The sequence below is a fragment of the Gallinula chloropus genome (genome assembly GCF_964237585.1).
Source record: "Gallinula chloropus genome assembly, chromosome: 28".
Classification (NCBI taxonomy): Eukaryota; Metazoa; Chordata; class Aves; order Gruiformes; family Rallidae; genus Gallinula; species Gallinula chloropus.
This window is the reverse complement of record NC_140113.1, coordinates 3449290-3474262: the sequence shown is the minus strand read 5'-3', so window position 1 is coordinate 3474262 and position 24973 is coordinate 3449290. Positions and strand designations below refer to the sequence as shown.

At 52.9% G+C, this 24973-nt stretch overlaps 1 protein-coding gene across 2 annotated transcripts in view; it reads right to left on the bottom strand.

Annotated features, from left to right (window-relative positions):
* The window catches only part of GNG7 (G protein subunit gamma 7), a 79000-nt gene that overhangs the window by 1675 nt on the left and 52352 nt on the right, over nt 1-24973 (bottom strand). For both annotated transcript variants that reach the window (XM_084276323.1, XM_084276324.1), the window contains exon 4: nt 1815-1933. In XM_084276323.1, the coding sequence (XP_084132449.1) occupies nt 1815-1895 (81 nt within the window). In that variant the 5' untranslated portion in view covers nt 1896-1933. The remainder of the gene's footprint in view (nt 1-1814; nt 1934-24973) is intronic.

Here is a 24973-nt window from a genome sequence, read left to right as displayed (position 1 = left end):
AGGCTCTACCTTCAACCCATGACTCACACAGATGGTAATTACCCCTAATCTCAGAGTGAAGCAAAGGGAAAGAGATTTAACTTGGCTGAACCTGCCTGGAAACCTCCACACACCTCGTAAAGCTCGGGCTGGGTGACCGAAGGGAAGGAGGAGCAGTTGCTAGCAAAGGCTTGGCCCTTCTCTAGCAGATTGTAGGGGCTGCTCAGGACAGGGAGGAAGAAAATCGCAGCGTGGCAGCAGGGGATGCAGTGTCAGACCTCGTGGGGAGGAGTTGGGAGGGCACTACTTGTGCTGCCACTCTTGCTGCTGGCACAGCTCTGCTGACAGCTGGCAGGGCAGCATGTTCCCCTCAGCTCAGAAGTGTGTAAGCTCATTTATCTGCAGGGAACCTGTTGGTGAGGTGGGGGGAGCTGGAGGAGAGAGGCACATCCTCCTCCTCAGCAGGCACCGTTTGGGATCCCAGAGCTGAGATATTTGGAGGAGGCAGCGCTGGCTGCACTGAGACTTTCATTTAGTTAGTCCTCCCTAAAACAGCCTCACTCCTGGGTGCATCACTGAGGTCTGGGAAGCGGCACCCTAAAAGCAGCTATGAAACATCATGGCTTTAATAAAAAAACCAACAAAAAATAGGGATTTGAAGCTGCAGCAGCTCTTTGTGCACGTCACAACCGGATGATGGAGAAGCTGCTGCTGCAGAAGGAAACATTCTTTCACCAGAACACTCCACTAAGAACTATTGGGTGGATTTAACATCCACGTGCTTGGTTTCAGGGTGCCTTTCATCACCATGCAAGGGATTTTCCTTACTGACAAGCGACTTTCCATGAAGAGATCTCGTCTCTCCCTTCCCAGGGAGTTTCTTGGAGGGATGAGCAGCAGAGCAGCCCCCCCACCCAAGGCCAGCAGAGACCGGGGTTCCTCTGTGGTTTAAGAGGTGTAAATCAGACAGTGCCCAGAGAGGGGTTGTTTCCAGCTCACAGAGCCTGGACTTGCTGCCCACACGTTAATATTTGTCTCCAGGAAAGGCTTCATCTCCAGAGGTGCACGAGCCTGAGTACCACAATCACCGAGCCAGATCCCAGGATACAGTGAACAGTCCCCAACTCTCAGGGGATGCTGTGAGCACGTTACCAGCTCCAATGCCCCAGTGCCAAAGGGTTGGTACCACTGGTTTATTCTCAGGGCTCCCATGCTGTCCCAGCAGATTGCTGGTGAGCCAGCACAGCGCTGGGAATAGACTCCAGTTTGTTATCCTGGACAAGTGCAGCACAAAATTAACTCTCCTGAGTTCAACCACAAACCCGCCTGGAAGCAGAGCGAAGGTGGGGCCACCCTCCCTCTTCATTTGCAAGAAATGGGAAATAATTCTGCAGGCAGCAACTTTCTGAGAAAATCTGCATGTGATGGCGAAGCCACCCAGCAAAAAAAAACAGGAGAACAAGAGCAGAGCACGTGGAGTGTGTCCCACAGAGCTTTGCTGGTCCCAGCCCCTGCAGCTTCGGTGCCTTCAGGGGTTGAGTGTGCCCAGCTGGGCTCCAGGAGCTTACTGGTCTGTCCTTGGATCCTGTGGTCACCTCAAACACTCCAGAAAAGCTGCCTGAGGCTGCAAACTCACCCTTCCCCCCCAAGGCCCCCACCCTGGTATAAGCAGTGCCTGTAGGAAGGGATCTCATGTAGAAATGCTGCGACATCTGAGCTGGGGACATGGAGCAGGACTTATGCTTGGGGAAAACACAAAGCACAGGGACCCTTCCTGCTCCATCCCTGCCCACCCTGGACACAGCACGTGTCAAGCAGCTCCAGCTCATGCTCACCTTGATCCTCTCGATGCCGGCTTCGATGCGGAGCTGCTCCACCAGCTTCCGGGCCTGTGCTATGTTGTTAGTTGTTGACATTGTCTGCCATCGGCTCTGGGCCCCAGCACGTGAGAATACTGCAAAACAAGGAAGGAGAAGGGGAGGAGGGTCAGCACCGTGGCCCCTTCCAAAAGGGCTGCGTACGTTTCCTCACCGGCAGCCACGAGGCAAAGGGTTTCCACGAGCTCTCAGCTGACGACACCAGCGTTAACAGTTCCTGGTTTTGCTTCAAGTTCTCCTTTCCTTTGAACAGCAGCAGGCTTGGGGTGCAATCATCAGGGTTGTTTTTCTTTTGAAATTTAAAAAAAAAAAAGAAAAAAAAAAGAAAAAAAAAAAAAAAGAGAAACTTGCCAACGAGAGTGGGGAAAATGAAACTTTTTTTCCACAGAAAATCCTACCGGATGAATTCAACTGACTGACTGGAAAGGGGAACAGAAACCTCCCAGCCCCTGTGACCTGCCACCACGCACAGCTCGCAGCGAGCACAGCAGGGGGAAGGGGGGACTGCTTGGCTGTGCTGCTTGGCTGTGACCACACACAGCTCCTGGATGTTCAACCTCACTTTTTAACTGCTCACTGCACTGCTGCCCTTGTCCTGCCCTGATTCATGTGTCAGGATTTGCCCTGCATTAAGGAGGCTCTGAGCAGCAGCTGGAAATGCTCTGTACTGTACAGACTCAGGCCTATGCTATTTATCCATCGTTTTGCAAATCGATGTCCCTGGGAAAAGCATAGTAAGTGAGTGAGACAAATGGTCCCAGGCTGGGTGGGAGGTGGCATGTTGGGGCTCAGGCAAGGGGCAGGGGTTTCTCCAATGCCAAAGCACCATGTGGAAGAGGCACAGACATGGTGGGATATGAAAGCACGAGAGGCACCAACAGCTTGTGTCCCCGCTGCAAAAGGGTGCAGAATTAAAGTCCCAGCTGAACATGGAAAGGAGGAGAGCAGGGTGAGCTGGAGCCAGAGCAGGACCAGAGCTCTGCCGAAGCACAACCCCTTCCCACGCACCAAGCATCTGATCTCTGAGGGTCTCCTGGACCCCGTCCAGCTGCCAAACTCTGTGTCCATCCCTGGCTGTGCTGATCGTGGGGCTTCAATGTACATGGGCACAAGCCACACATGGGGCTGTGTCCCTGCGGCCAGGCACCCCGGCAGGGAGAACACAGGCGGTTAAAGACCTTCCTTGGAATTTAAAAGCAGCCACTGAAGTTTGTCTATGAGCCCGACACAATCCATCACTGCTGCTCAGGCCAGAGCTGTGGGGCAGTAGCCAGGGCTGCAGCACGCTGGAAGGCAGCTCCAGCCACGCCGTCCCAGCCGGACTCCCCTGGCCAGACACCGTTCGCGGGTCATTTCTTTATGATCACCTCTGTGGAGCTGCTGTAGAGGTGGGAAGAGAAGTCACTTCCTCACCCTGCCTGGCTGTGACTCAGTCCCTGACCATTCGATACCGGCGGGGAGCAGGGGGAGACGGCTGCAGCGAGTACCACCTCCCGTCGCCTGACAAGCCATTAGATGATGCTGGGAGGAGGAAAGAGCCAAAGCAAACACGGGGTCGGATCCCCAGCCAGCTGCCCACTGCAGCCCTTCTGTGCTGGCTTCAATTAGAGCCTCCTCCAGTCTCCTCCCCAGGACCCGCAGCTTCAAAGCAGATGCTGAACTGGGGAGGGGATGGGAGGGAAGAGAGGAGGGGAGAGTCTGCCCCATCTAAAATCCTAGCAGACTCGAGCTGTCTCGCCTCTGTTTAGACATTAAGGGTGTTTATTCCGGACCGCAACGGCACTCCTGGGGACTATTTTGCTTGGCAGCAGCGTGCAGTGTGTGCTGTGCTTTTCAGTCCCCGAGAGGAACTCGGCTTCGTTCGCAGTGCTGGATGCTGTGGGAAAAAACAGACGGTGCTTCAGCCACCAGGCGATTCCCTGAACTAGCAGGGTTATTCGGAAATCTCCGCCTCTCGAGTCCTGGAAGGAGTTAGTCAGGATGATATGGGAAGCCACGCTGTTGAAACGAAGTCTGGTACTGTGGAAATCAGGAGAAGGAACCAGGCTGGTCCCTGGGGAAGAATCTTCCTCTCCTGCCCTGATTTTCCTAAGCCAGAGAGGCTGGGCTGGGCTGCAGCAAAGCAGGATGTCCTCGTGCGAGCAATGCTGGTGTCACACCTGAGCTCAGGCTGGGGCCTGGGTCAGACAGCACTGTGTCTTAGGTCCAGAGTCCTACTACGAGCTCAACCGGCACCCGAAAGTCCAACATCAGGACATCCCCATGAGCCACACTCAGTTTGTCCCAGCTGTCCTGACACGGCACAGGCTCTGCTTTCTGTCCCACAGAAAAGCAGCACCTGCAGGTGGGAAGGTTTTCCCTTGGGACACAGCTTGCTCCTTCAAGTGCTACACAACCCCCAGCCCTCCGAGTTCTTTGGGATTGCAGAGCTGCAGCTTGTGTTCAACCTGCCAGGACTCCCTACGCAGGCTGAGCCAGGAGCTGAGCAGCAGCTGCACTGATGCCAGCATCAATTTTTGTGCCATTAATCCCTGTGAAAGGACAGAAAATCCTGTCCCTTACGTTAGGCAGCTCCTCCTGGCTGTCTGAGCCGGTGCATTTCCCAGGAAATCCCCGCTAGCAGCACATGCAGAGGTGAGAGCAGGTTCCCCTGAAGCACTGCACAACAGCAGGACCGGGAAGAGCTCCGTTTCAAGGGCCGGCTCTTCCCAAATCTGTATCGTGAACTCAAAAGACCTCCGGGCAGCAGAGTTCAACTCACTGATAAAACAATTCTTCACCTGGGTAAGGAGTTAGCAGGCAGCTGGAGGAGAAAAATAAACAGGAGCAATCAGATATAACGTGCGATGGCAGCGGCACAAGATCACCTGCTTGTACTTTCCCAGCTTCCTGTTTATGGAACCAGGGCGGTGAATCAGAGGGCGAGTTACTGAAGGGAACTTCTGCTTCTGCACAGCGCTGGCCCCTTGTCGCTGTCCCCGCAGCACCCTGGGGAATCCAGCCTGGCTGAAGGAAGGAGGCACAGAGAGACTCCTGCTGTGGGGCAGGAACGATGCATCGAACCCCTGCATCACTTTCAGGTCCAGGCTGCTGGGGTGGGTTGAGTAAGCAGCCATGCTCCAGGACTGCTCTGCCTGGTGAGAGATTCTGTTACCTCGGCGAATAATTAACTCATGGAAAACAATGGGGAGGGAGCACAGGACACTCAGGACACCCAGCTCTCGTGCACATCCATCCTCCTGTCTCTGCTCTGTCATCTGATGGTGGAGAAACGATCTGTATGGCCAGGCTTCCTTCCAGCAAGACGGGTGAAGCCTTCGGTGTTTCGGCTGCAACCGACCTCCTCCTGCCCACACAGAGTGGCCGGTGCCTAGCCAGGGCAGACTTTTCCTTCCCTGGTACCTACTCATGACTCTGCAGATTGACAAACCACCAGCGTTTTGCTGAGTCACATCATTCAGCAAGAAATAAATCTTCCCACATCTTCACCAGAGCTCCTTCTGCCATCCTGACTCATCCATCTTCCGCTTGTCCCCCGGCAATGCTGCTCAGAGAGGACAACCTGATTTTTGGGAACGATTCCTGTTGCGTTAAGGCAACGGTAACTGGGGTGTGGATTTTGCACGCTGCCGTGTAACACCATTCCAGGAGGGCTGAAGTCATCGGATGGGCTTGCAACTCTTGGGGCTGCTCCTCCAGCAGCAGAGCAGCTCCAGATCCCAGCCCACGGAGCTATGAACAGGGCTTGGGCTGCAGCAAGCTGTCACACCTATAAAAAACACCACTGGCAGCAAGTTTAACACTGAACATTAATAAAAATCCAGAGACCCCGAGAGCACGGGCAGTGATATGTATTATCTGGTGGTGTTTCAAGGTCAATGTCAACAAAGCAGCGGCAAGGGAGGGTTGTGAAACCTTGCAGCGAGTAAACAGGGTGCTGGGGGTGCAGGCAAGGGGCTGAGCAGGCTCAAGAACTCAGCAAACAAGCCCCGAGATATGACTCGGCTGCAGCACAAACGTCCCGTCAGCATTTCTGCCTGCTTCAGGGAAAGCTCTGGAGGACGGAGTCCCAACAGGGAATTCAGGATAGATTCTGGGAACGACCGGGATTTGCTGTTTTAAACTGGTTTGTGTATTCCGAATCGAAAGGAGGTCAGGATGCTCCTAACTGTGTCCTGCATGGGCTGGACAACAACTGCAAAGGGGCTGGTTTAGGGCAGGTTTTGTCGTTCCACAAAAGAACTGCAAGGGTTGCAGCAAGTGTTACAGGAGCAGACCTCTTGCCTTCGCCTTCCTCAGGTACCTCCAGCAAAAGTGGTTTCCCAGGGGTTACAAAGCGGGGTGCTCCCGGCAGCGCACTGCATTCCGGTGCTTCCCTTGAGGGGAGCGTGCAAAGGGCGTTTACACAGGGCTGTGCTGCATGTTCAGTACCCAGGATGTGTTCTGCACAGCCCTCCTGACGTCAAAGCCTGGCTGAGTTATGCCTGCAGAGCAGGCATCTCTGCTTCTCACCGGGCTTTTCTTTTCCCTAAGCTAGTTCTTAGTGTACCAGGTAGTTTGCAAAGGTAATGATTTGGGCTACTTTAGTGTGGAGTGGGGGGGGAGAAAAACCCACCCCAAACCAAACCAACGCAGCTCTTGAGTCAGAAGCGTGTAGCAACGGCGGTGACAGCAGCACTGGCTCTGACGAGCCGTGACTCAGCACAAGCTCATGTCGAAGCAGACGCCTCCTCCTCCGTCGAGCATCTCGGTGTGGCTCCCAGCAGGGCTTTGCCCACTCAGCCCTTTCATCCATGTCCCAACCCCTGCCCTGGCAGCGATTCCTGGCTCCACTGGGAGAAGCAGGGATCCCACAGTGAGTGCGGGACAGGGCTAGGACATGCCGCAGCCAGTGCCTTGCTGGATCCCATTTTGGGATTGCACAGTAGGACCCTTCACCTCACCCCGTTGCCCTGCCCTCGGCACCACACCGAAACGTTACAACAGGATCCAAGTCACGAGGGTGAAACTGCCACCCTCGGCATCGCAGCGTGCCAAGAACCCAGGCTTGCCTCAGCACGCCTCTGCTCTGCACCTCGGGAGAGGTACGGCGCTGCTCTGCAAGGCTGACACCCAAAACTGTTACTCATTGACTCGGCACAAACCCCTTTTGCTTTTGATGCCGTCGGTGCCACCCGCGCGCTCCCACCTGCCGCCTCTCCGGCCGGACGCAGGAAGCATTACGCTGGGAAAGAAATATGCACCGATCTCTCTGGTTTCTGAATTCTTCCCATGCTTGTCATAGCTGGAAGCAGCCACTCCTAGCTGGCTAAATAAACAAGAGAACATCTGAGGAATTGCTGGAGTTATGCTTCTTTTGTCTTAACACCCCCCCCCAATCCCCCAGCTGCAGGATCAGTACTTCTGGCTGGAGGTGCTGGATGGAGAGCACATCGTGGTCCAGCCATCCTCCCAGCACAGGTACCAGCCTATGCTGTGCTGGCCAAAGGATACAGGGGGAGGAGGTTGGGGTAGGAGGATGTCAGCCATAACCAAGCCATGGTTTTAAAGAGCAGCCAGGCCACCAGCAGCGTTTCACCGCAGGACAGCACGGTGCCGAGACCGTGCCAATTCGGAGCCACAGAGGTGCATTAAACTACCTCCCACACCACAGGCAACGCTGCATCAGCCCAAGGGCATCCCACCCTGGCTGGAGAGGCAAATACCCCCTCCTCAGCCCGCTGTACTACAAGCCCAAAGGTCATGGCACAGAGCAGCCCCCTCCTCCCAGGAACAGCCCCCTCCCAGGCTGGCAGTCCCAGCACCAGAGTGATCCTGCATGGAGCCAGGCTGGTGCCAGAAAAGTTGGGGCAGGGGGTGGAACAGCATGAAGGGGGAGCCTGGGACTGGTAACCCAGTGTAAAGCTGCTCAGTGGTTACTGCTTTTAAAGATGACCTCATGCTTTTTTGGAACAGAAAAAGGCTGTTAGGGCGATGGCATTTACTCCTTGTCTGGGCAGAACAAAGGAGGCTCCTTTTTTCTTTTACACTTCCTGCAGCAGCAGCCCAACAGCTGAATGAGCTATTGAATTTTTTTCCTGAGTGCAGCAATTTTTTCTTGGGTTTTTTCCCCCCCCCCCCCAGCCTCCTTTAAGACCTCCAGATTTCTGTGGTGTGGGACAATACTCCAGGAGAGCCCAGCAAGGAGCTCACCCGAGGAGCCATCCATGCCGGGATGGAGAAATGCTCCTTAAAGAGGCAGCAATGGGAGGAGCTGGGCTTTGCTCTGCCTCTTGCTCAGGATGAGGATTTACCCCCATTTCAGTGTTGAAATGATCCAGTTTATTTTCCACACCTTATTCCACATGATTGGCAGCTTGATCGGCACGCTGAGCCCTGGAGAGGGGCAGGGAACCCAAAGCATTTACCTTTAGCAACAAACAAGTTACCAAAGTGCCCGTAAGCTCCTTTAGATTTACAAAATGTCCCCTCACGCTGTCCCTCCCCAGACAAATTACAGCCTTCTTACAACAGGTTGTAACTAGGCCACATATTTCGAGACACTCCGTGTCCCTCCTGCAGCTCCAGACCGGCAGTTGACGGACCCTTTGGAGCTGCTGGTGCTGCAGCCCAGCTTTTAATACGATAGAACCTCAAAATCACATCATTACCAGACCAAGAGATGTCTTACCCTCACTCTCAGGTCCTCACCAAGAGCAATTCATCTTTTGGGGGTTATTTTTCCCCTGCTCCTGTAGCTGGGAGTGCCTGTTCCCAGACACCAAGCCAAAGGGTTGGAGCTTTGATTTACTGCATGTTTTTTGACACACAGAAGTACATTTGCTTTCCAAAATTCCGTGTAGGAAGGCAGCATGTTCACTTCTCTCTTTGCATTGTTAAGTAGAAACCCCAAAGGTTGGGATCCCCGGGGCTTTCCCAAGGGAAAGGAGTATCCCTACAGCAAGGTATGTTGCTGGCAAGCCTGGGGTTTGGAGCACAAAGCCACCCAGAGCAGTGCAGCTGTGGTGCACAGTGACACAGGGCACAGTCCTGGTGCCCTACCAAGGTTGTGGCCAAATTTCAGAGGAGGCTTGGCAAGTGGCACAGAGGAGGAAGGCACGGCTGCTTGTCTTCCTTGGGAGCATGCATGCCACATGTTAACAGCATCCAGCGTGTCAGAGGGCTGTAAGGAGAGGGGGCACGTGCTGTGGATGCTGCTCTGCCAGTACCAGAAGATCCATTAACCGCTTAAGTCTCTTGAACTGCCCTAGTTTTAAACTGGTCAAGGATTTTGGAAGGAGAGAGCGTCCCTGGAGACGTGCAGCTCAATTTCCTTCCATTAAAGGAAACGATTACCTGCCTGAGAGGACGCCAAGTCCTGCAGGACACATCTGCCAGCTAAGCTGCAGAACACTCAGGAGCCCCGAACACCCCCGTCAGTTAACTCACACTGCCATTATCAGGTGGGGATTTAACCTCCCCCCTTCTCTCCTGACTCCCTGCAGCAGTTTTGGTGCCAGCTGGGTGGAGACCTCTGCAGAAGTGCCCACAGCAATCGCACACGGTCACCACCCCGGCGCCGCAGATCGTGTAACCCTGAGTCACCGCCACACATCCCCAACCTCAGCTTTATACCACACATTAAAAAAAGAGAGAGAAAGGCGGTGGCAGAGAGAGCAAAGGGATTGATTGATTGATTGATTGATTGATTGATTGATTGATGGATTGATGGATTGATGGATTGACATCCAGCGTTACCTGGAGCCAGCGCCCGGAGGCTGCAGCACAGCCAGCGAGCTTTGAAAGGCAAAACCAGATGCACTGTCAGGCTTCCCCTCAGCTTGCGTGTGCATGAGCTGCGCCAGCCAGGCTTGCCCATTCCCTGGGGGAATCTGGCTGCTTGCATCCCCCCACCCTGGGCAGGGCTGGAGCCGCCACTGGGCTCACGTGCAGGTACAACGCAGCTCGGACAGATACATTAATTAACGCTTCCCCGTGTTAATTTAAAGCAGGAACCAAAGCTGAGCTCTAGTCGAGGTGCTTAAGGGCTGCAGGAAATAAATCAATCGGAACTCATGCTGCAAAGGCTGCTCCGTGCTCATCCTGCACGGCTCTGGCCAGCGCAGCCACAGGTGACGTTCAGAGGGGAGAACCAGATCCCTGCACGCAAGCAGTGAGCGCTCACAGCTTCCACAGGGGCGCTGCTATGGGAATTAAGGAATTAAGCTGCTCATTCCCCACATGCTTCAGGGCATCTGCAGGACTGGGAGCTCTGGGTCAGCACGAGCAGCAGTTACTTAGGAAGGACGGAGGAGCAGAAAAGCAGAAGCAGCTCCAATGCCGGTTTCAAACGCCCGCGCAGGTGCGATCCGTGCATGAGCAGCTCCGGTGCTGCTGTGGCAGCTGCTGCTGCTTCTGCAGAGGGAAAAGTGCAACTCGGGTCTGTCAGGAGCCGGTGCTGCACCCCAAAACCTCTCACACCACTCCCCCAGCGTCTCCCCCCAGCTCAGTGTTACAGGTTTTCGCTTTGAATCTGCTCCTTTCTAGTCACCTGCAGAGCCTGAGATGACTAAGCCGTAGCAATGCCACCCCTCTGCTCGCAGAAACCGTCGTCGTGGGGACTAGAGAGCCCCCCAAAACCCAACGGGTGGGAAGAAGAGCTTCCTCCACACTCTTCACGGTCAGGCTGTAAATCCCCGTACCTCAAGTGCCATTTAAACTCTGCCGCCCCTCAACTGTCTCGATGTTAATCACTCTTGCAAAGGTTTTGAAACTCCAGGACGTTTGTGATCTCTGAGGCAGAGAGATGCTTTTCAAACAGCCCTGTGAAACGCAAGTGAACCCGGTTTGTGATCGTATCCGAAGAACAGGGGGGGAAAGAACGAAGGGCTTCACAGGGAGCACCCAAAGGCAGGCAGCTTGTGTTGGAAACTGCCCTCTGGAATATCCAGGCTTCGCTCAAGCAATGCTCAAGTGCAGGTGAAGTCACTACCAACCCCCTCACCACCCCCAAACACACCTGGGCACCAGTGCTGTCTTTCCCAAAAGGGACTAGAGCACCAACAGCGATGCTGTAAAACCCCCAACACATCATGCTGGCTAACACATGGCTTAGTAATGGCAAAACTAAACCCACCTCGGTGTGGCCCCTGGAAAGCACCCAGCTCTGCCCCAGTCACCCCACTGCAAGTGACAAGAAGGATGCATTCTTCTCAGGAAGCTGTTTTCACATCCCATTGTTTTGGAAACTATTAGGAGTAAACTTTCAGGTCCTTATGACTGGAGATCGCCCTGGCTATAAACTTAATTCCAACTCAGGCTTGCCTCTTCCAGTTCTGGCCTGAAGAGAGATTCCTGACTTACTGGTTTTAGTGGTTGGATTGAAACTAAATATGTATATCCTGGCTAGACCACTGCAGAGTTTGGCCTTGCCTGGGAGGGCTTGATAGTGGCTCCCCATTCAATGGGAGGGTATAAAGACTAAGCAGGAAGCCGGGCTGCAGTGTGGCACAGGGCTGTAACTTACAGGAGGAGATAAAAGAAAGGGAAGTTTAGGCTGAGCATCACAAAGCTTCCTGAGAATTTCCCATCGCTCCCAAGATCTGAGCTGGGAAACGCTGCAAGAATCAGCGCCCAGGACATTTCAGGGAGGCAGGGGAAAGAATGTGGTACGGTGTTTTCATTCCCTTCTCTGCCCAGCACACAAAAAGCTCATCATGAAGTGGTATCGATTTATCAGCCTCCTGAGGAAGAGTTATTTCATCGTGAGCTCAGCAGCTTTCATGGCATCGGCCGTGACACCGCGGAGCGAGCAGCCTGCGGGCAGCCTGGCAGCTCCCTCTGCTCTGCAGCTTCTTGTGTGCTGAGTGGGTGGAGAGGTTTTGAAATGACTTTTGGGTTTTCTACAGATAAGCAAATGCCCCATGAGGGAGATTAAAGCAGCCATCCTCATCTACCCCCAAACCTGAAAGGCAGCACCGAGCAGATGCGATGCTCCTCATCTTCGGCTGCAAGCACAGGAAAGGGAGGATGCACCAAAACTTGGGATGGGAGTGCAAGGGAGACTGACTGCCAGCCCCCTGACAGGCATCACTGCAAAATAAACCCCTCCCCATTGTGAAGAAGAGACCCTTTGGCCACAGGTATTTGTGCCCACACAACCTCCTCCTTCAGACACTCCCTCTATTCCTGCCCAGCTCAGGCTTTTCAGCACGGTTTCACAGCAAACCTCCACTTTCTACCCAGGAGAACCCAAAGCCAGGCTCTGTTGGAAGCAGTAGATGGAGATGTCAATTTTTTCTAAGGGACAAGGAACAAGAAAAGAGAGATGAGGACACGGGGCTGAGTCAGGTGGCAGAGCTGCTGTGTTTTGGTGGGGAAAGCAGCAGAGAATTTCCCTGTCAGTAAAGCACGGCTACTAAAACCCCCAAGTCCCTGACATACCTAGCTGAGCCATGTGGAAGGCTACAAGAAAACCCTAAAATCAAGAATTCAAGGCAAATACTGTGAGGGATAGGCTTTCTTAGGAGCATCATGGCTCTGTTCATGAGGAGATGGGGATTCTGCAGGGCTTCAGCGTGTGGCTGTTGCAGAGCACGTTTCGGGGACTCCACGGGGCTCTGCGATGGAAGGGTGAGGAGTTGAGTTTCGTGCCACTTCCAAGTTTTCTTTGTGGAAAGAGCGTTCGGTGGGAATTACATCAGAACCACAAGCTACAATATGCTCATTGTACAGCTCGGAGCAGCTCGCTCCAGGCTTCTGGAGGAGATAGGGAGCTGGTAAATAAGCGGGGCAGGAGAGCTGGTACGAACCTTCCCAGCACAATACGCCCCTCAGATACTGGTTTGGGTGCAATGGCAAGAGGAAGGGGGTTTGTTCCTTACACAGGCTGGAGCTATTATACCTGTGTGCATTCCAACTGCATTTCCAAGCAGCTAAAAATAGTCTTCCAGGCGCTGCTAAAGCAAACGGTGGTTTTCACTCGATTGTTTTGGGCCGGGCTGCAGCGACGCTGTCAGCAGCATATCCTGCCCGAGCAGGGCTGAGCTCAGATAACCAGATGAGCAATCCCTCCCTCGAGCTGCCACGGAGGGGGTTTTCTCCTGGAACCGGCACTGATCCAGCGCTGGAGTTAGTCAGCGGCACGTAGAGACCAGACATCTGATCCCACACACGGGTGAATAAGCCTGGAAGAGGAGTTCACTGTAATTTAACCTTTTATGACTTTTCTGCACAGAGAGAGAGAGACCTTTCATTGTTGGTCTGCAGGTCGAACCAAAGACAAGCGTGCTCTGAAGCTGTTCTGGTTACCCCTGGTGTTGCTGCAGAGATGGTCATCTGGGAGGCACGGATGAGGTCATCTGATGCTTGAGGACAAGATATCCCACACTGGGGAACTGGGGCCATCTGCTCCAGCGTCACTCTTACTTGTTGACCTTCGGACCAGAATTCAAGGCTGATTTATTTCCTTCTAGGCTTGCACAGAGGAGTTCAGGGTGAAGTCTCCCCCTTCAGCCCGCTTTCCGCAACGTCAAAAATGGAGAGGCCAAGCAGCACGTGTGCCCTGATGGGCATTAATCCATCATCTGATGGTTGGAGATGTGCTTCATCTCCCCTTGGATTGTTCTGTTTGGATTTGGTTTCATCCCAGTGTCTGCACAAGGGGAGTGTTTGCAACCATCAGGCTCGAGGGGAAAAAGAACCCAACGCCCAGGTTTGGGCAAAAATATTGACTTAAAAATTAAATAGCTCCTGTTGGAGTGCGGGAAGATAAGCGATGCTCCCACACAGCCCTTCTCTAGACAAGCCTCATGGAATTGGGAAGCAGCACTCAGCTGATGCTGAGCAAACAAGAAAAGCGCTGACGAGCTCGCTGATGAGCTTCAGCGGAGCCACGGAGAAACCTCCTTAGGAATGGGAGCCAGAAGTATTTCAGCCTCTTCTGTGTGGCTGAAGAGTGATCCAGGGCTGGCTACAGCACACCTAAGCCAGCTTCCAAAGAAAGCCTATAAATCACAGGGTATATTTGGCTGTTGGAGCATTGCCATACGCTTCAGAAAGCCTTTTTGAAGCCACCTTATCAAAACCGGAGCGTTCACAACACTTGGCTCCGCCAACTGTTTTTGCCACAATGGGCAGCGACTAAAAGGTCGGCCCCGAGGGCCAGGGACTGTTTGCAAATCCCCGTGTGTGCAGAGTTTGCTCTGCTGTTCTCTGTCTGCAAAACCATCATGATGTGAAATCAGACTGGTTTGGGCTGGAAGGGGCTTGGTCCACCAGCCCGGGTTGGCCCAAGCCCCATCCAGCCTGGCCTCGAACCCCACCAGCTGCCCAGAGCTCTCCCCAGAAGCAGCCTTGCCTTCTCTGGGCTGGACCAGCCCAGCTCTCCAAGCCTGGTCCAGAGCAGAGGAGCTCCAGCCCTCAGATCATCTCCATGGCATCCTTGGGACTCACTCCCACAACTCTGTTCTCCTTGTCCTTGGGGACTCCTGAGCTGGAGGCAGCACTGCCAGGGGAGTCTCCCCAGAGTGGAGCAGAGGAGCAGATTCACCCCCCCCAGACCTGCTGGTCCTGCTGCCGGGGATACAGCCCAGGACACGCGTGGCTTTCTGGGCTGCCAGCACACAGCACTGGCTCATGCTGGGCTTCTCATCCCCCAGCATTCCAAGTCCTTCTCCTCAGGGCTGCTCTCCATCCATCCTCTCCAGCCTGCCCAGGTCGCTCTGGATGCCATCCCTTTCCCTCCAGCACGCTGACCCACCACACAGCTCGGTGTCATTGGCAAACTTCTTGAGGGTGCCATCCAGCCAATTCCTTACCCACCAAGTGGTCCATCCATCAAAGCCATGTCTCTCCAGTTTGGAGACAAGGATGCCATGTGGAACAGTGTCCAGTGCTTTGCACAAGTCCAGGATGATGACATCATTGCTCTTCCCTTACCCACCAATGCTGTAACCTGTTGTAGAAGGCCACCAGATTTGTCAGGTAGGATTTGCCCTCAATGAAGCCACGTTGGCTGTCAATCACCTCCATACTTTCCATGTGCCTGAGCAGAGTTTCCTGGAGGATCTGCTCCATGATCTTGTCAGGCACAGAGTGAGACTGACTGGCCCGTAGTTCCCCAGGTCTTTCTTTTTCCCCTTTTTAAAAATAGGGGGGGATATTTCCCCTTTTCCAGCCATCAGGAACTTCATCAGACTGCCACAATGTCTCAAATCGGTCAGATAACGACTTAGCGACCTGAAGTGAAGATAAGAATGGTCTAAATGATAATACCAGGAACCACCAAAGCAAAGGGAAGAGTCAACTGCCTGGCCAATTAAAAGTGAATCATGTACCATTGTGTTAAATCCCCAGCTGCCCCATCAGCCCTGCATCTCACAGCACCTTCACAGGACGTTTCGTAGCAGAACTTTCAGCACACCTCGAAACACTGACGGGCTTTTGCTTCCTCAAAACCACAGAACTGGTTTTCCAGGTTCATGGATGAGACCTTCGGCGTGAGCTGCTCAGGAGAATTTTTCCCTTTGCTTTAAACCACAATTATTGCCAAGGAATAAGCTGTATGGAAGCCTCTTTACACAGAGCATCTGCTCTGGGCACATCTGGGTCACACCTGCTTGCTTTACCACCAAAGTTTTTCTGCAAATGCTTTCTACTTCTGTACTGAAGCGTCTCCAAAGCTGTGGGTGATGTTACTCATGGCAAATACTCCCAGGGGCGAGGATGTGAGCAGCAAAATAAACACTGTACAGCTTTAAAATCCTGAATTTGGTTTACAGCAGTTGTGTCTTGAGTCAGTGAAGGAATCAGAAGCCCTATCTGCAGCGAGAGCTTGCACCACCTTCCCCACCTGGGGAGCGAAACGCTCGCCATTTACCTACAGAGTCATCTGAAAGATGCAAACGAACTTGTAAAGGGCGCTGGAGTGGAGCAAGGGAGGTTTCAAGGGCAAGAGACTGAAAGCAAAAAGCTCTCCAGACATAATGGTGCCATCAATGAATCAAGGCAACCGTGCCCTGCAAAACAGTGCGCCGAGCCGGAGTGTTGCTAAAGTTCAGCCTTGCGACACCGATGAAGTAACACGTTGACTCCACAGCCATGGGCAACATGTCCAGACACCAGCAATGGACCTCAAGCAGCAAGAAAAGGGCTGTTTCTACCAGCCCAACCCCTGGGAGTCCTTCAGCGACCTTGAACCAAGACAAATGTGGAACCTCTTGGTGTTAGCATCCTGCATGCTGACTGAGAACCACCTACAGCTTTGAGCAAGGAGGAAAGTGATTCAGGATGGAATGAAGCAACATCTCTGCTCCTGTAATTGCTGGGACCCCGAGCGCGCTGCGAGGCTGAGCTGGAGCTAATGGGCACGTCCTGGAGCACACGTGGAGGACTCACCTCCAGCACGGCGTCACTGCCATAGCTCAGTACTGAACAGCAAAGCAGAACATCTCAACATCTGTCTGGCACCACACCACAGCTGCACTCTTCCAAGGGCAGAGCTGGTCATGCCTGCATGGGTGCTGCACTAAAACCCTATTTTTTCCCTAATATAAGCCCCAAATCCTCTAAGCCCATGCAGTAATTAGCAGCCTATCGCTAACTAAGCCTCAGAAACCCAAAGTAAGAATTTTTGAAACAAGGCAGGAGCCTTTTCAACACTGGGAGAAGTCAGACCCGCAATCCCACACAGGTACTTCTGAAAAATTACACCCCCCTGGCTTGGGGTCAAGCGGAAACTCAGTGTCTAAGTGTTTCAGAAAGTATTATTCTGGAGCTGGGCTGGGGTGACACTTGGCTTGGAGCTGAACCGCTGAGGGATGCTGATTCGGTGCCAGCTACAGACTGCTGAAGGGACTTGTTTGCATGGGGGGCTTGCTGGCAGTGAGGGGCTTGGCAAGGCCCCCCCGGGGCTCACTGCATCAGGGGGCCAGCTCCTTCCAATTCCATTAGCAATGTGAGTGACCTTTTGCAGCAGAACCATCACATGAGTGCAAATACTACTGCTTGCTTCACACCCCCACGAAACACACTGATGGAAGAGCAGTCCTGTGACTTTCTCTAGTCATCTTGTTTTCATTACTGCTGGAGCTACAGAGGGCAGAACCGACGTTTAGGAGAAGCTCACAATGGGGTCAGCAGAGCTGAGGGATCCCCCTCCCTCCCCAAATCAGCTGCAGGCAAGCAAAAACCAAAGTGGCTTGCTTCCAAACTGGGATGAGGACATGGTTTGATCAGCCTGATGACTACTTCTGCACTTGTTTTAACCACCAGAGCAATTACTCTAAAAGAAAAGGCCAGTATATCTCCACGTGACCACAGCGACTGTGCGGCTGTTTTCATGCAAACCCGGGTCTTTTTTGATAATAGTGATGACTGCAACATCATGTGGGGGTTTGCAACAAGGAGCAACTCCTACATCGGGCGCTGGAATCCGCTGGACAGCCGAGGAGAGGAAGCAGGTCGTTTTCTTTTGTCTCTTTTACAGGAAGAGAAGTCACGTTGCGCTGGCAGCCGTTCAAGCTCTGAGCTCAGGGCTGGGACTGGGAACTGCCGGGGGCTGGAAATAAGGCAGAGAGGCTAAAAAAAGGAGCTCACCCACTGTGTGAAAGGGCTGTACCAGAAAGCACGTGAGGGGTCTGCTTTTGGGTGACGGGCAACCTTTGGCTCACCGACTGCTTTCAGAGGGCTGGGGCTTGTGTTTAGAGTGTCATCTACTACAGGTTAGGAAAAAACCCCAAGAGATCCAAAACCTACTCAAACTTCCCCGATTTCACAGTATTAAGCTGTTACACAGGTGCATCCTCCTCTACTCACACTGTACACACCTGAGCACCCACTCACCAGCACCTCAGAGCCCCAGGGGACTGCAAAGCCACCCCTCTACCTGGGAGTTTCCCAATGGCCCTTCATGGCCCTGGATTTTAGTCGCAGGCTGGGCAAGGAACAGAGTCCTGCAGCTGCTTTAGCCCCTCGTTTCTGTATGAACTTGCCAAGTGGGAAGAAAAAAATGACTTTCTGAGCCTGGCTGCTAATTTGAAACCGAAAGAAAGAGAAGGGGTGAAAGTTTCCTTTGGCACAACGGCGATGCAAATCCCCACGTCTGGGGAAGGGTCGGTACCGGCAGCATCTGCTCCGTTGCAAAGGTGGGTGATGAAGTACAGTGTCACGGTCTGTGGGGCCTGAAACCCCACGTTACCACAGAAACATGGGTATTTCCACCCAGTTGTGTGTCTGAACAGGAACTCTAGGAGGATTTTTAATAACTTGTTCAAAATGAGTCTCTAACCAGGCAGGCTCACTTGAAATGACACTGTAAACAGATCCTGAGGTGTTGTGTCCAGTTTTGGGCTCCCTGGTATAAAAAAGACAGGGATCCCCTGGAGAGAGTCCAGAGGAGGCTACAAAGAAGATTAAGGGCCTGGAGCATCTCCCCTGTGAGGAAAGCCTGAGTGACCTGGGACTGTTCAGCCTGGAGAAAAGAAGACTAAGGGGGGACCTTATGAATGTTTATAAATATCTTAAGTATGGGATGCAGGGGGAATCAGCCAGCCCCTTTTCAGTGTCTGTGGGGACAGGACAAGGGGTGATGGCTGCAAGCTGGAGCACAGGGAATTCCACACCAATATGTGGAAGAACTTCTTCCCGGTGAGGATGAGGGAGCCCTGGGACAGGCTGCCCAGGGGGGTGTGGAGTCTCCTTCTCTGGAGATACTCCGGACCCATCTGGATGCTGACCTGTGCAATATGAGCTGGGGAGCTGCTTTGGCAGGGGGTTGGACCCGATGATCTCTTGAGGTCCCTTCCAACCCCTGTGATTCTATGAGTCTATGATTCTGTGATTCTATGATGCACAGCAGTGAATCAATTCCCCTTGCTCCCCTGACAGCCCGATGTAAGAAACAGACTGTCATGAACGCTTGGCCAAGCCTCCAGCTTCTCCTGGGAAGCAGGAGCATCTTCAAACATGCCAGGCACTGGGGATGCCGGAGCTGGCACCCAACACAGCCTCAGCCACGACACAGCACAGTGAGCATCAGCCCCTGGCTCACCGGCACATTCACTTCCCAAGGCAGAACACTTCACTCCCGTCTGCACTCAAGAAGTGTGTTTGTGGTCAAAACACCTTGCAGTGAGAGCAAAAACTGGTTTAAAATTACTTTCTCTAGCTGTTGGAGGCTTCTTGCTTTGCTTTCTTTTGAATCTGTAAAAGACAGCTTTGACAGTATGGGCTCCTCCAACATTTCCATGTGAAGTTAGAGCACAAGAGCCTAAATAATCGGCGAGAGACGTACGCTACCCTCATGCTCAAAGCAACCAGCAGAGCTCACAGCATCAATCAAGACCTTTCATGTGTGGGAGCCACGGCCAACAGTGACAGCAATTCAGAAACAGAGGCAGGAAAAGTCCAGTCTTCCCATTTAAACCTGGAATAAAACGCCCAACTATAACTGGGTTTAGTTAAAACCAGTAAAAGGCACTTGTGTTCCAGAGCAGGGGAGATGTACTGGTGCGGGCACTGGTGTATGGGTCCCACACGCTCCTCAACAGCAAGCAGACGAGACCTCAGGCTTTGCCTGCCCGCCCCATGATGTGCCAGATGATTACACCCCGCTCCCTTTAAAGAGAAGTTTACATAACAGGGCCAGAAGTGCTTTTAAACGTGGTCCAAGAAACATGTGCACGCTGACGAGGCTCCAAATTTAGACCCCTCTTTGCCCAGCAAGAGAAGAGCTCAAGCAAACAGAATTATCCTGGTAGAAAGAGAAAAAAATTAAGGGTTTCTTTTCCCTGCAATCAGTCCAAGTGGAAATAAAACCAGCCTTCTGCTTTCAGCATCGCCACCAAGCTGGCAACACCAAGGGTTTGCACCAGGACAGGCTCCCCGAATTTCACAAGAGATTAACTCCAACCAGGATGTGATGAACCCCGAGTTCAATTCGACTCTGGGGAGAAGAGAGAGCCCACGGCTGGAAAAGCACAAGCGGCCATAAGCCGCTCTGCACAGAGAAATAAACTTAATCCAGTATCACTCAGTGATTTTTCCAAGAAAAACCAGCCTCAAACGGCCACAACAGGTACATATCGTTTTCCACCACTCCTGGAACGTTCCTGGGAAAAGAGAAGCAAGAATAAACATAAATACTTGACACAAAGTGATGGAAAAGGCCCCGCTGAACACGTGCAGGCTCTTCACAATGATGAAACCAAGCAACCTCATGGCCTGAGGTACCAGGCATGGACCAGGCTTCTGCCAGACCGTGCCAGCAGCTGCTCCACACACGCTCAACGTGCCAACGAGCACCCAGCCAGGGGAACTGGGAACCTCCTGCGAGCACCAAGGTTCATCCAAACCGGGCCAACGCTGGCACGAAGCAGGGTGGGGGTGTGGGGGTGTGTGTGGGGGGGTGTCCTGGCACAGATAGGAGATGGCAGACGCGATGCTGAACGCTGACGGCAGCGGTGACGCTTCCCAGGACAGGAAGGTATTTGTGCGGCGAGCGGAGCGGGTGCCCACGGCGCGGGCAGATCAGAGAGGGCAGCGGCGCTGCGGGACGGGGCGTTTTTCACATAGCCAGCATTCCTTGGGGAGGTGTCCCTGCAGCAACCCCTTGTCTCCCCAAGAATAAAAACCACATAAAAGGGGGAAAGAACCCATCGAGCTGATGTCGCCGCAGCAGCGAGTACGATGCGCAACTTGCTCCGCAGCGCTGCGTGCGGTCAGAGTCCCTGGGGGGGGGGGGCACACTGTATTTTTCTGTGGGTTTTAAGGTAAATAATGTTCTACCCCATCAGCCCCCAGCCCTTCCCACCTCCACTGATGTCAACATAGCTTGTATCACGCTGCTTATCTTTTAAAAGGTCCCATTTATGAGCTTCACCTCTAAATACCCAAAACAAGAAGCGAAACCTGGGGGAAAGTTGGAAAACTGTAACCTCCATAGAGACCAGTTAACCCAAACTGGAACAAATGACAGGCACTGGTACAGGAACCAACGTGACTTTCTGGCTGCCTGTTTTATTGCAATCCACAGTAGGGGACAGGCAGCAGGAAGTTGGGATCCCATGATAAGCTCATTTACAGAGGGATTAGTGGAATCTTACCAGTTTTCCAAGTGGTTTCCACAAATACACGAACCACCACGCTGGCATTGCTTGTCGAACATCACGCTGCTCGGCAGCTACAGCGCAGAGACAGCATGAGGAAGGGCCTGGGCTTTAACTATAGATGTTTTATAGGGTTTGGCTTTTAACTTGCAGCTGCAGAAAGCCTTTTGGCACACTGCCGGCCCTCTGCACGAAGAAATGAGAGCTGGTGCCAAGTCCTGACTTATCCCAAGCAAAGCAGAGCATACCCAGGGCTGGCATGTTCAGTGGGGGGTGCCCATGAAGCCTGATGTCTTTAAGACAAAGCTCACAGCCACTGATATTAAGTCTCAAGGAATGATTTCTACTGAGCTTCACATTTGCAAAAAACCCTTTTGCCTTTAAAGTGACTCAAAAGCCAAAGTCCAGCCCATCTGGGTGCCCTTAAATCCCAATTTGAGTACCTGCAACCTAACGGTCCTTGTGTTTGACAGTGTGGTGGTTTGACCCTGGCTGGAGGCTGGGTGCCCACCAAAGCTGTTCTGTCACTCCCCTTTTCAGCTGGACAGGGGAGAAAATAGATATTGAGAGGAGTGGAGATATGGACAGGGAGAGATCATCCTGTCACAACAGCATGAGCAAAACAGACTCAGCACAGAATAAAGGAAAGAAACTCTGATTGCTGGCCCTGCCCTGCACCCCCAGTGACACCAGAGTCGGGGGATGACCAGATCTTAAAGCACCTCCCCTCACCCCTCCCTTCTTCCCAGACTTCATTTCAGTCAGGATTTCGCTCCCTTCTTCCCCCCATTGTGGCACAGGGAGGGGCAGGGACTGGGGGAATGGGGGTTTGGGTCAGTTCCTCAAGAGATGTTCTCCTTAGCTGGGGGGTGTCATTCATCACCCCCTGCCCCTGCTGCACCATGAGGTTCCACCCATGGCAGACAATCCTCCAGGAACTTCTCCAACCTGAGTCCTTTCCCACAGGGCTTCAGCTCTTCCCCAGCTGCCCCAGCGTGGGTCCCTGCTATGGGGGCAGTCATCAATCACAGAATGTCTCTCAGTCCCTCAGGCCCAGACTGCCCCAGCCTGGTCCCCCAGGGGGTCACCAACCCCCCCCCAGCAAACCTGCTCTGGTGTGAATCTCTCCCTTGCTCATTTCTGTGTCCCTGTCTCTCTCCATGGGCTGCAAGTGCTGGCAGGGGCTTGTTCCAACATGGGTCACAGCATCTCCTGTCTGTCTGCCCCTGCTCCAGCGTGGGGCCTCTCCACAGCTGCAGGTGGGGTCTCACCTTTCCCATGGGCTGTGGGGGGACACCCGCCCCACCATGGGTTTCTGCAGAAGCTGCCACAGCAGCCCCCCTCCTCCATCAGCACCCAGCCACACAAATCTACAACAGACAGAACATGGGCAAAGGGTGTCTGTGGCTCCAGCAGACCCGAGGTGCCACCAGCCCAGCCAGGCTGCAACACAAACCCCAGCAGGACACGTTTGTCACCAATCTGTCCGTGTCCAAGCCTGGCTGAAGATCAGAGGAGACTCACCCGAGGTGTGTGTGCCTGGCACTGTAATGCACCAAAGCACCGTCCTTAATCCCTAGCTAATTAACATCTTCATCCTGCAGATGAAGTCAGGAGGAGCACATTACCAGGGCATTTACAAGTTACTACAACATGCAGACGCCACGGGTGCCCAGCCTCTCCCCTCACCCCTCCTTGCCCACTGCAACAGTTCTTGCTCAGTTCCTACAGGTTCATTTTGAAAACACCACCTCAGCCCGTTTTATTGCATCCTTCACCTTAAACCCCACCGTATAACCTCCACAGAAAATACCCTCACGCTGCTTAAAAGCCTCTGAATTCAAATCATGAACTTCAAAACAACTCCCAGGCTGGATGTTCAACTCTTAAGCTTGTCAAGAGTCAAGACACTGAGTAAGACAAGGATGACACAATTGCACAAAGTAGAAGGAAAAGATCCCCACAAAACCAGCCAGGCTGCAACAGGCACCTAAACTCAAGTTTTATTCCTTCAAAAGCTCATCACAAGCCCTGTTTTGCAGCGCTGAGGGCGTTTTGCAAGCTATGGAGCCATGTCAGCCTCTGCCAGCACCACGAGATCAAGTCTCCAGAGGACTGTTGTCAAGCTTCTGAAAGAAAGGGGTGAAATAAAACAAAAATATTTGTGAAACGTAATGGGATTTTTGGTTTTTTTTTTCTCTCTCTTCTTTCCACCACCGCTAGAGACTGTTTTTCAGGCAGTCAGCCAGCACCACTTCAAAGAGTGAAAGAGCGTGTGGTTTCTGCACAGCTTTGTACTTTAATATTAAACATTTGGGGTGGGGGGGGGGGTGGGGGAAAAAAGCTTCAACCCATAATAAAAAAAGCCTAAAAGCAAAGCTGGGCTCAGTGAGGCAGCCAGCAACCGTCACTTTGATGCAGGAGAAAGTACGTCAATGGGCTGCATCACTGCAGCGACGCCGGGGTCGGGGAACCCTCCTACAGCATCTCCCTGCCCACACAGGCAGGGCCACGTAGAGCTCCCCTCCGCACCGCTGAGCCAGCGAGAGGAGGGGGAGGAAGACAAAAACCCCCCCCAGACAACGCTTTTCGCTCCAGTGAAAGGACAAAACTGAGTCAGACGTTAACTCACAGGCGGCTTTTTGTGAGGTGTGGAGGTAACACCGCAAAGGTCAGAGGTGTCCTCAAAGAAGGGGTCGGGAGGGGGATGCTCCCTGATCTGCTGCCAGCCAGAGGGACTGAGGATGTCCCTGCCAGAGCTTGAACCAAGGCTGCAAGCTACCCTTGGGCAGAGGTGCTCCTAATGCAGCGTTCCCCTCGCTCTGTAACAAGCTGGATTTGCCAGGCAACACACGCTGGCGGCAGCCGCGCCGGGGCTGCAACACATCGAGCTGCCCTGCAATTTCATTTTAACACAGAACCATTAACTCCACCTTACTGGCTTGTTTTGCAACTGGCTCCTGAGTGTCTGCAGACCCAAATTTGTGCAGACAAAAAAGACAGGTCTTAACTGAGCAAGCAGTGTGGTTTCTAGCCTGTTTAGCTAGGAGACAGTTCCTCGAGTTCCAAGCAGTTAAAGGCTGGACTGGGTCTTGCTTCCTGCTGTTTAACCCATTCAAGCCTGGTGCTTACCCAGTTGTATCCAAAAGAACCCTCAAGCTTGTTGCACTGTGACTCTTAATCCAGTTTCTGCTCTGCTCCGAGCAGGTTTTCAAGTCCATGCAGCAGGTTCCCACAAGACAAAGCAGGATGACAAACTTTCCAAGGCATAAACTGGCAACCAACTCCACCAACACCTTCTGCACCTCAGGAACCCAACTCAACCCACCTGCAGATTTCCCAGTTCTTGTTCCACTGCAGACACCATCCTGCATGACATTCCCGAAGGACTTGGAGCAAAGAGCAGGAATTAGAAAACGGAGGCACAGGAGGTGGCAGACAGAGGTTATTCCTGGCTGCCAGCTGAAGGAATATGGTTTATTTTAAAAAAGAGAAAGTCCTTGTGCTGTGCATAACCTCCAATGATTGCTGCTATCTGCCCAAAGCTCCTCATTCCCACCAGGATTAATCAGACGGTGCTGCACCTACCTGGAGTCTCTTGTACCAAAAATAAAGGGAAGAAAGGCAGGATTCAGCATCTTGTGGAAAACACTTCGCCAGGGTGACCAAAAGCTGCTTTGATAACTGTTGCTGCTATTGCTAAAAAAAGCCCATTAGGCAGGAGGAGTGTAGTCCCTGGCATCGTGCTTCTCCTCCTCTTCCTCCTCCTCCCGTGGGTGGCCAGGATCAAGCCCCAGCACACTCCTCCAGCCCCCAGGAACCCGGACACAGAGCTGGTGTGAAAGGGGCAAGACAAAGATGATCATCTCCATCCATCGGGTGAGTTGAGTGAGCAGTAGGGTTCATGGGACTGCCGCTTCTACGTCCACGAGGTATTTTCTAAAAGACTTTTGTGTAATGAAATGGTTTTAAATAGCATCGTTCTAGCTGCTGGAAGATATTTCTTCACTCTTTCCTGGGATTTTGGGATTG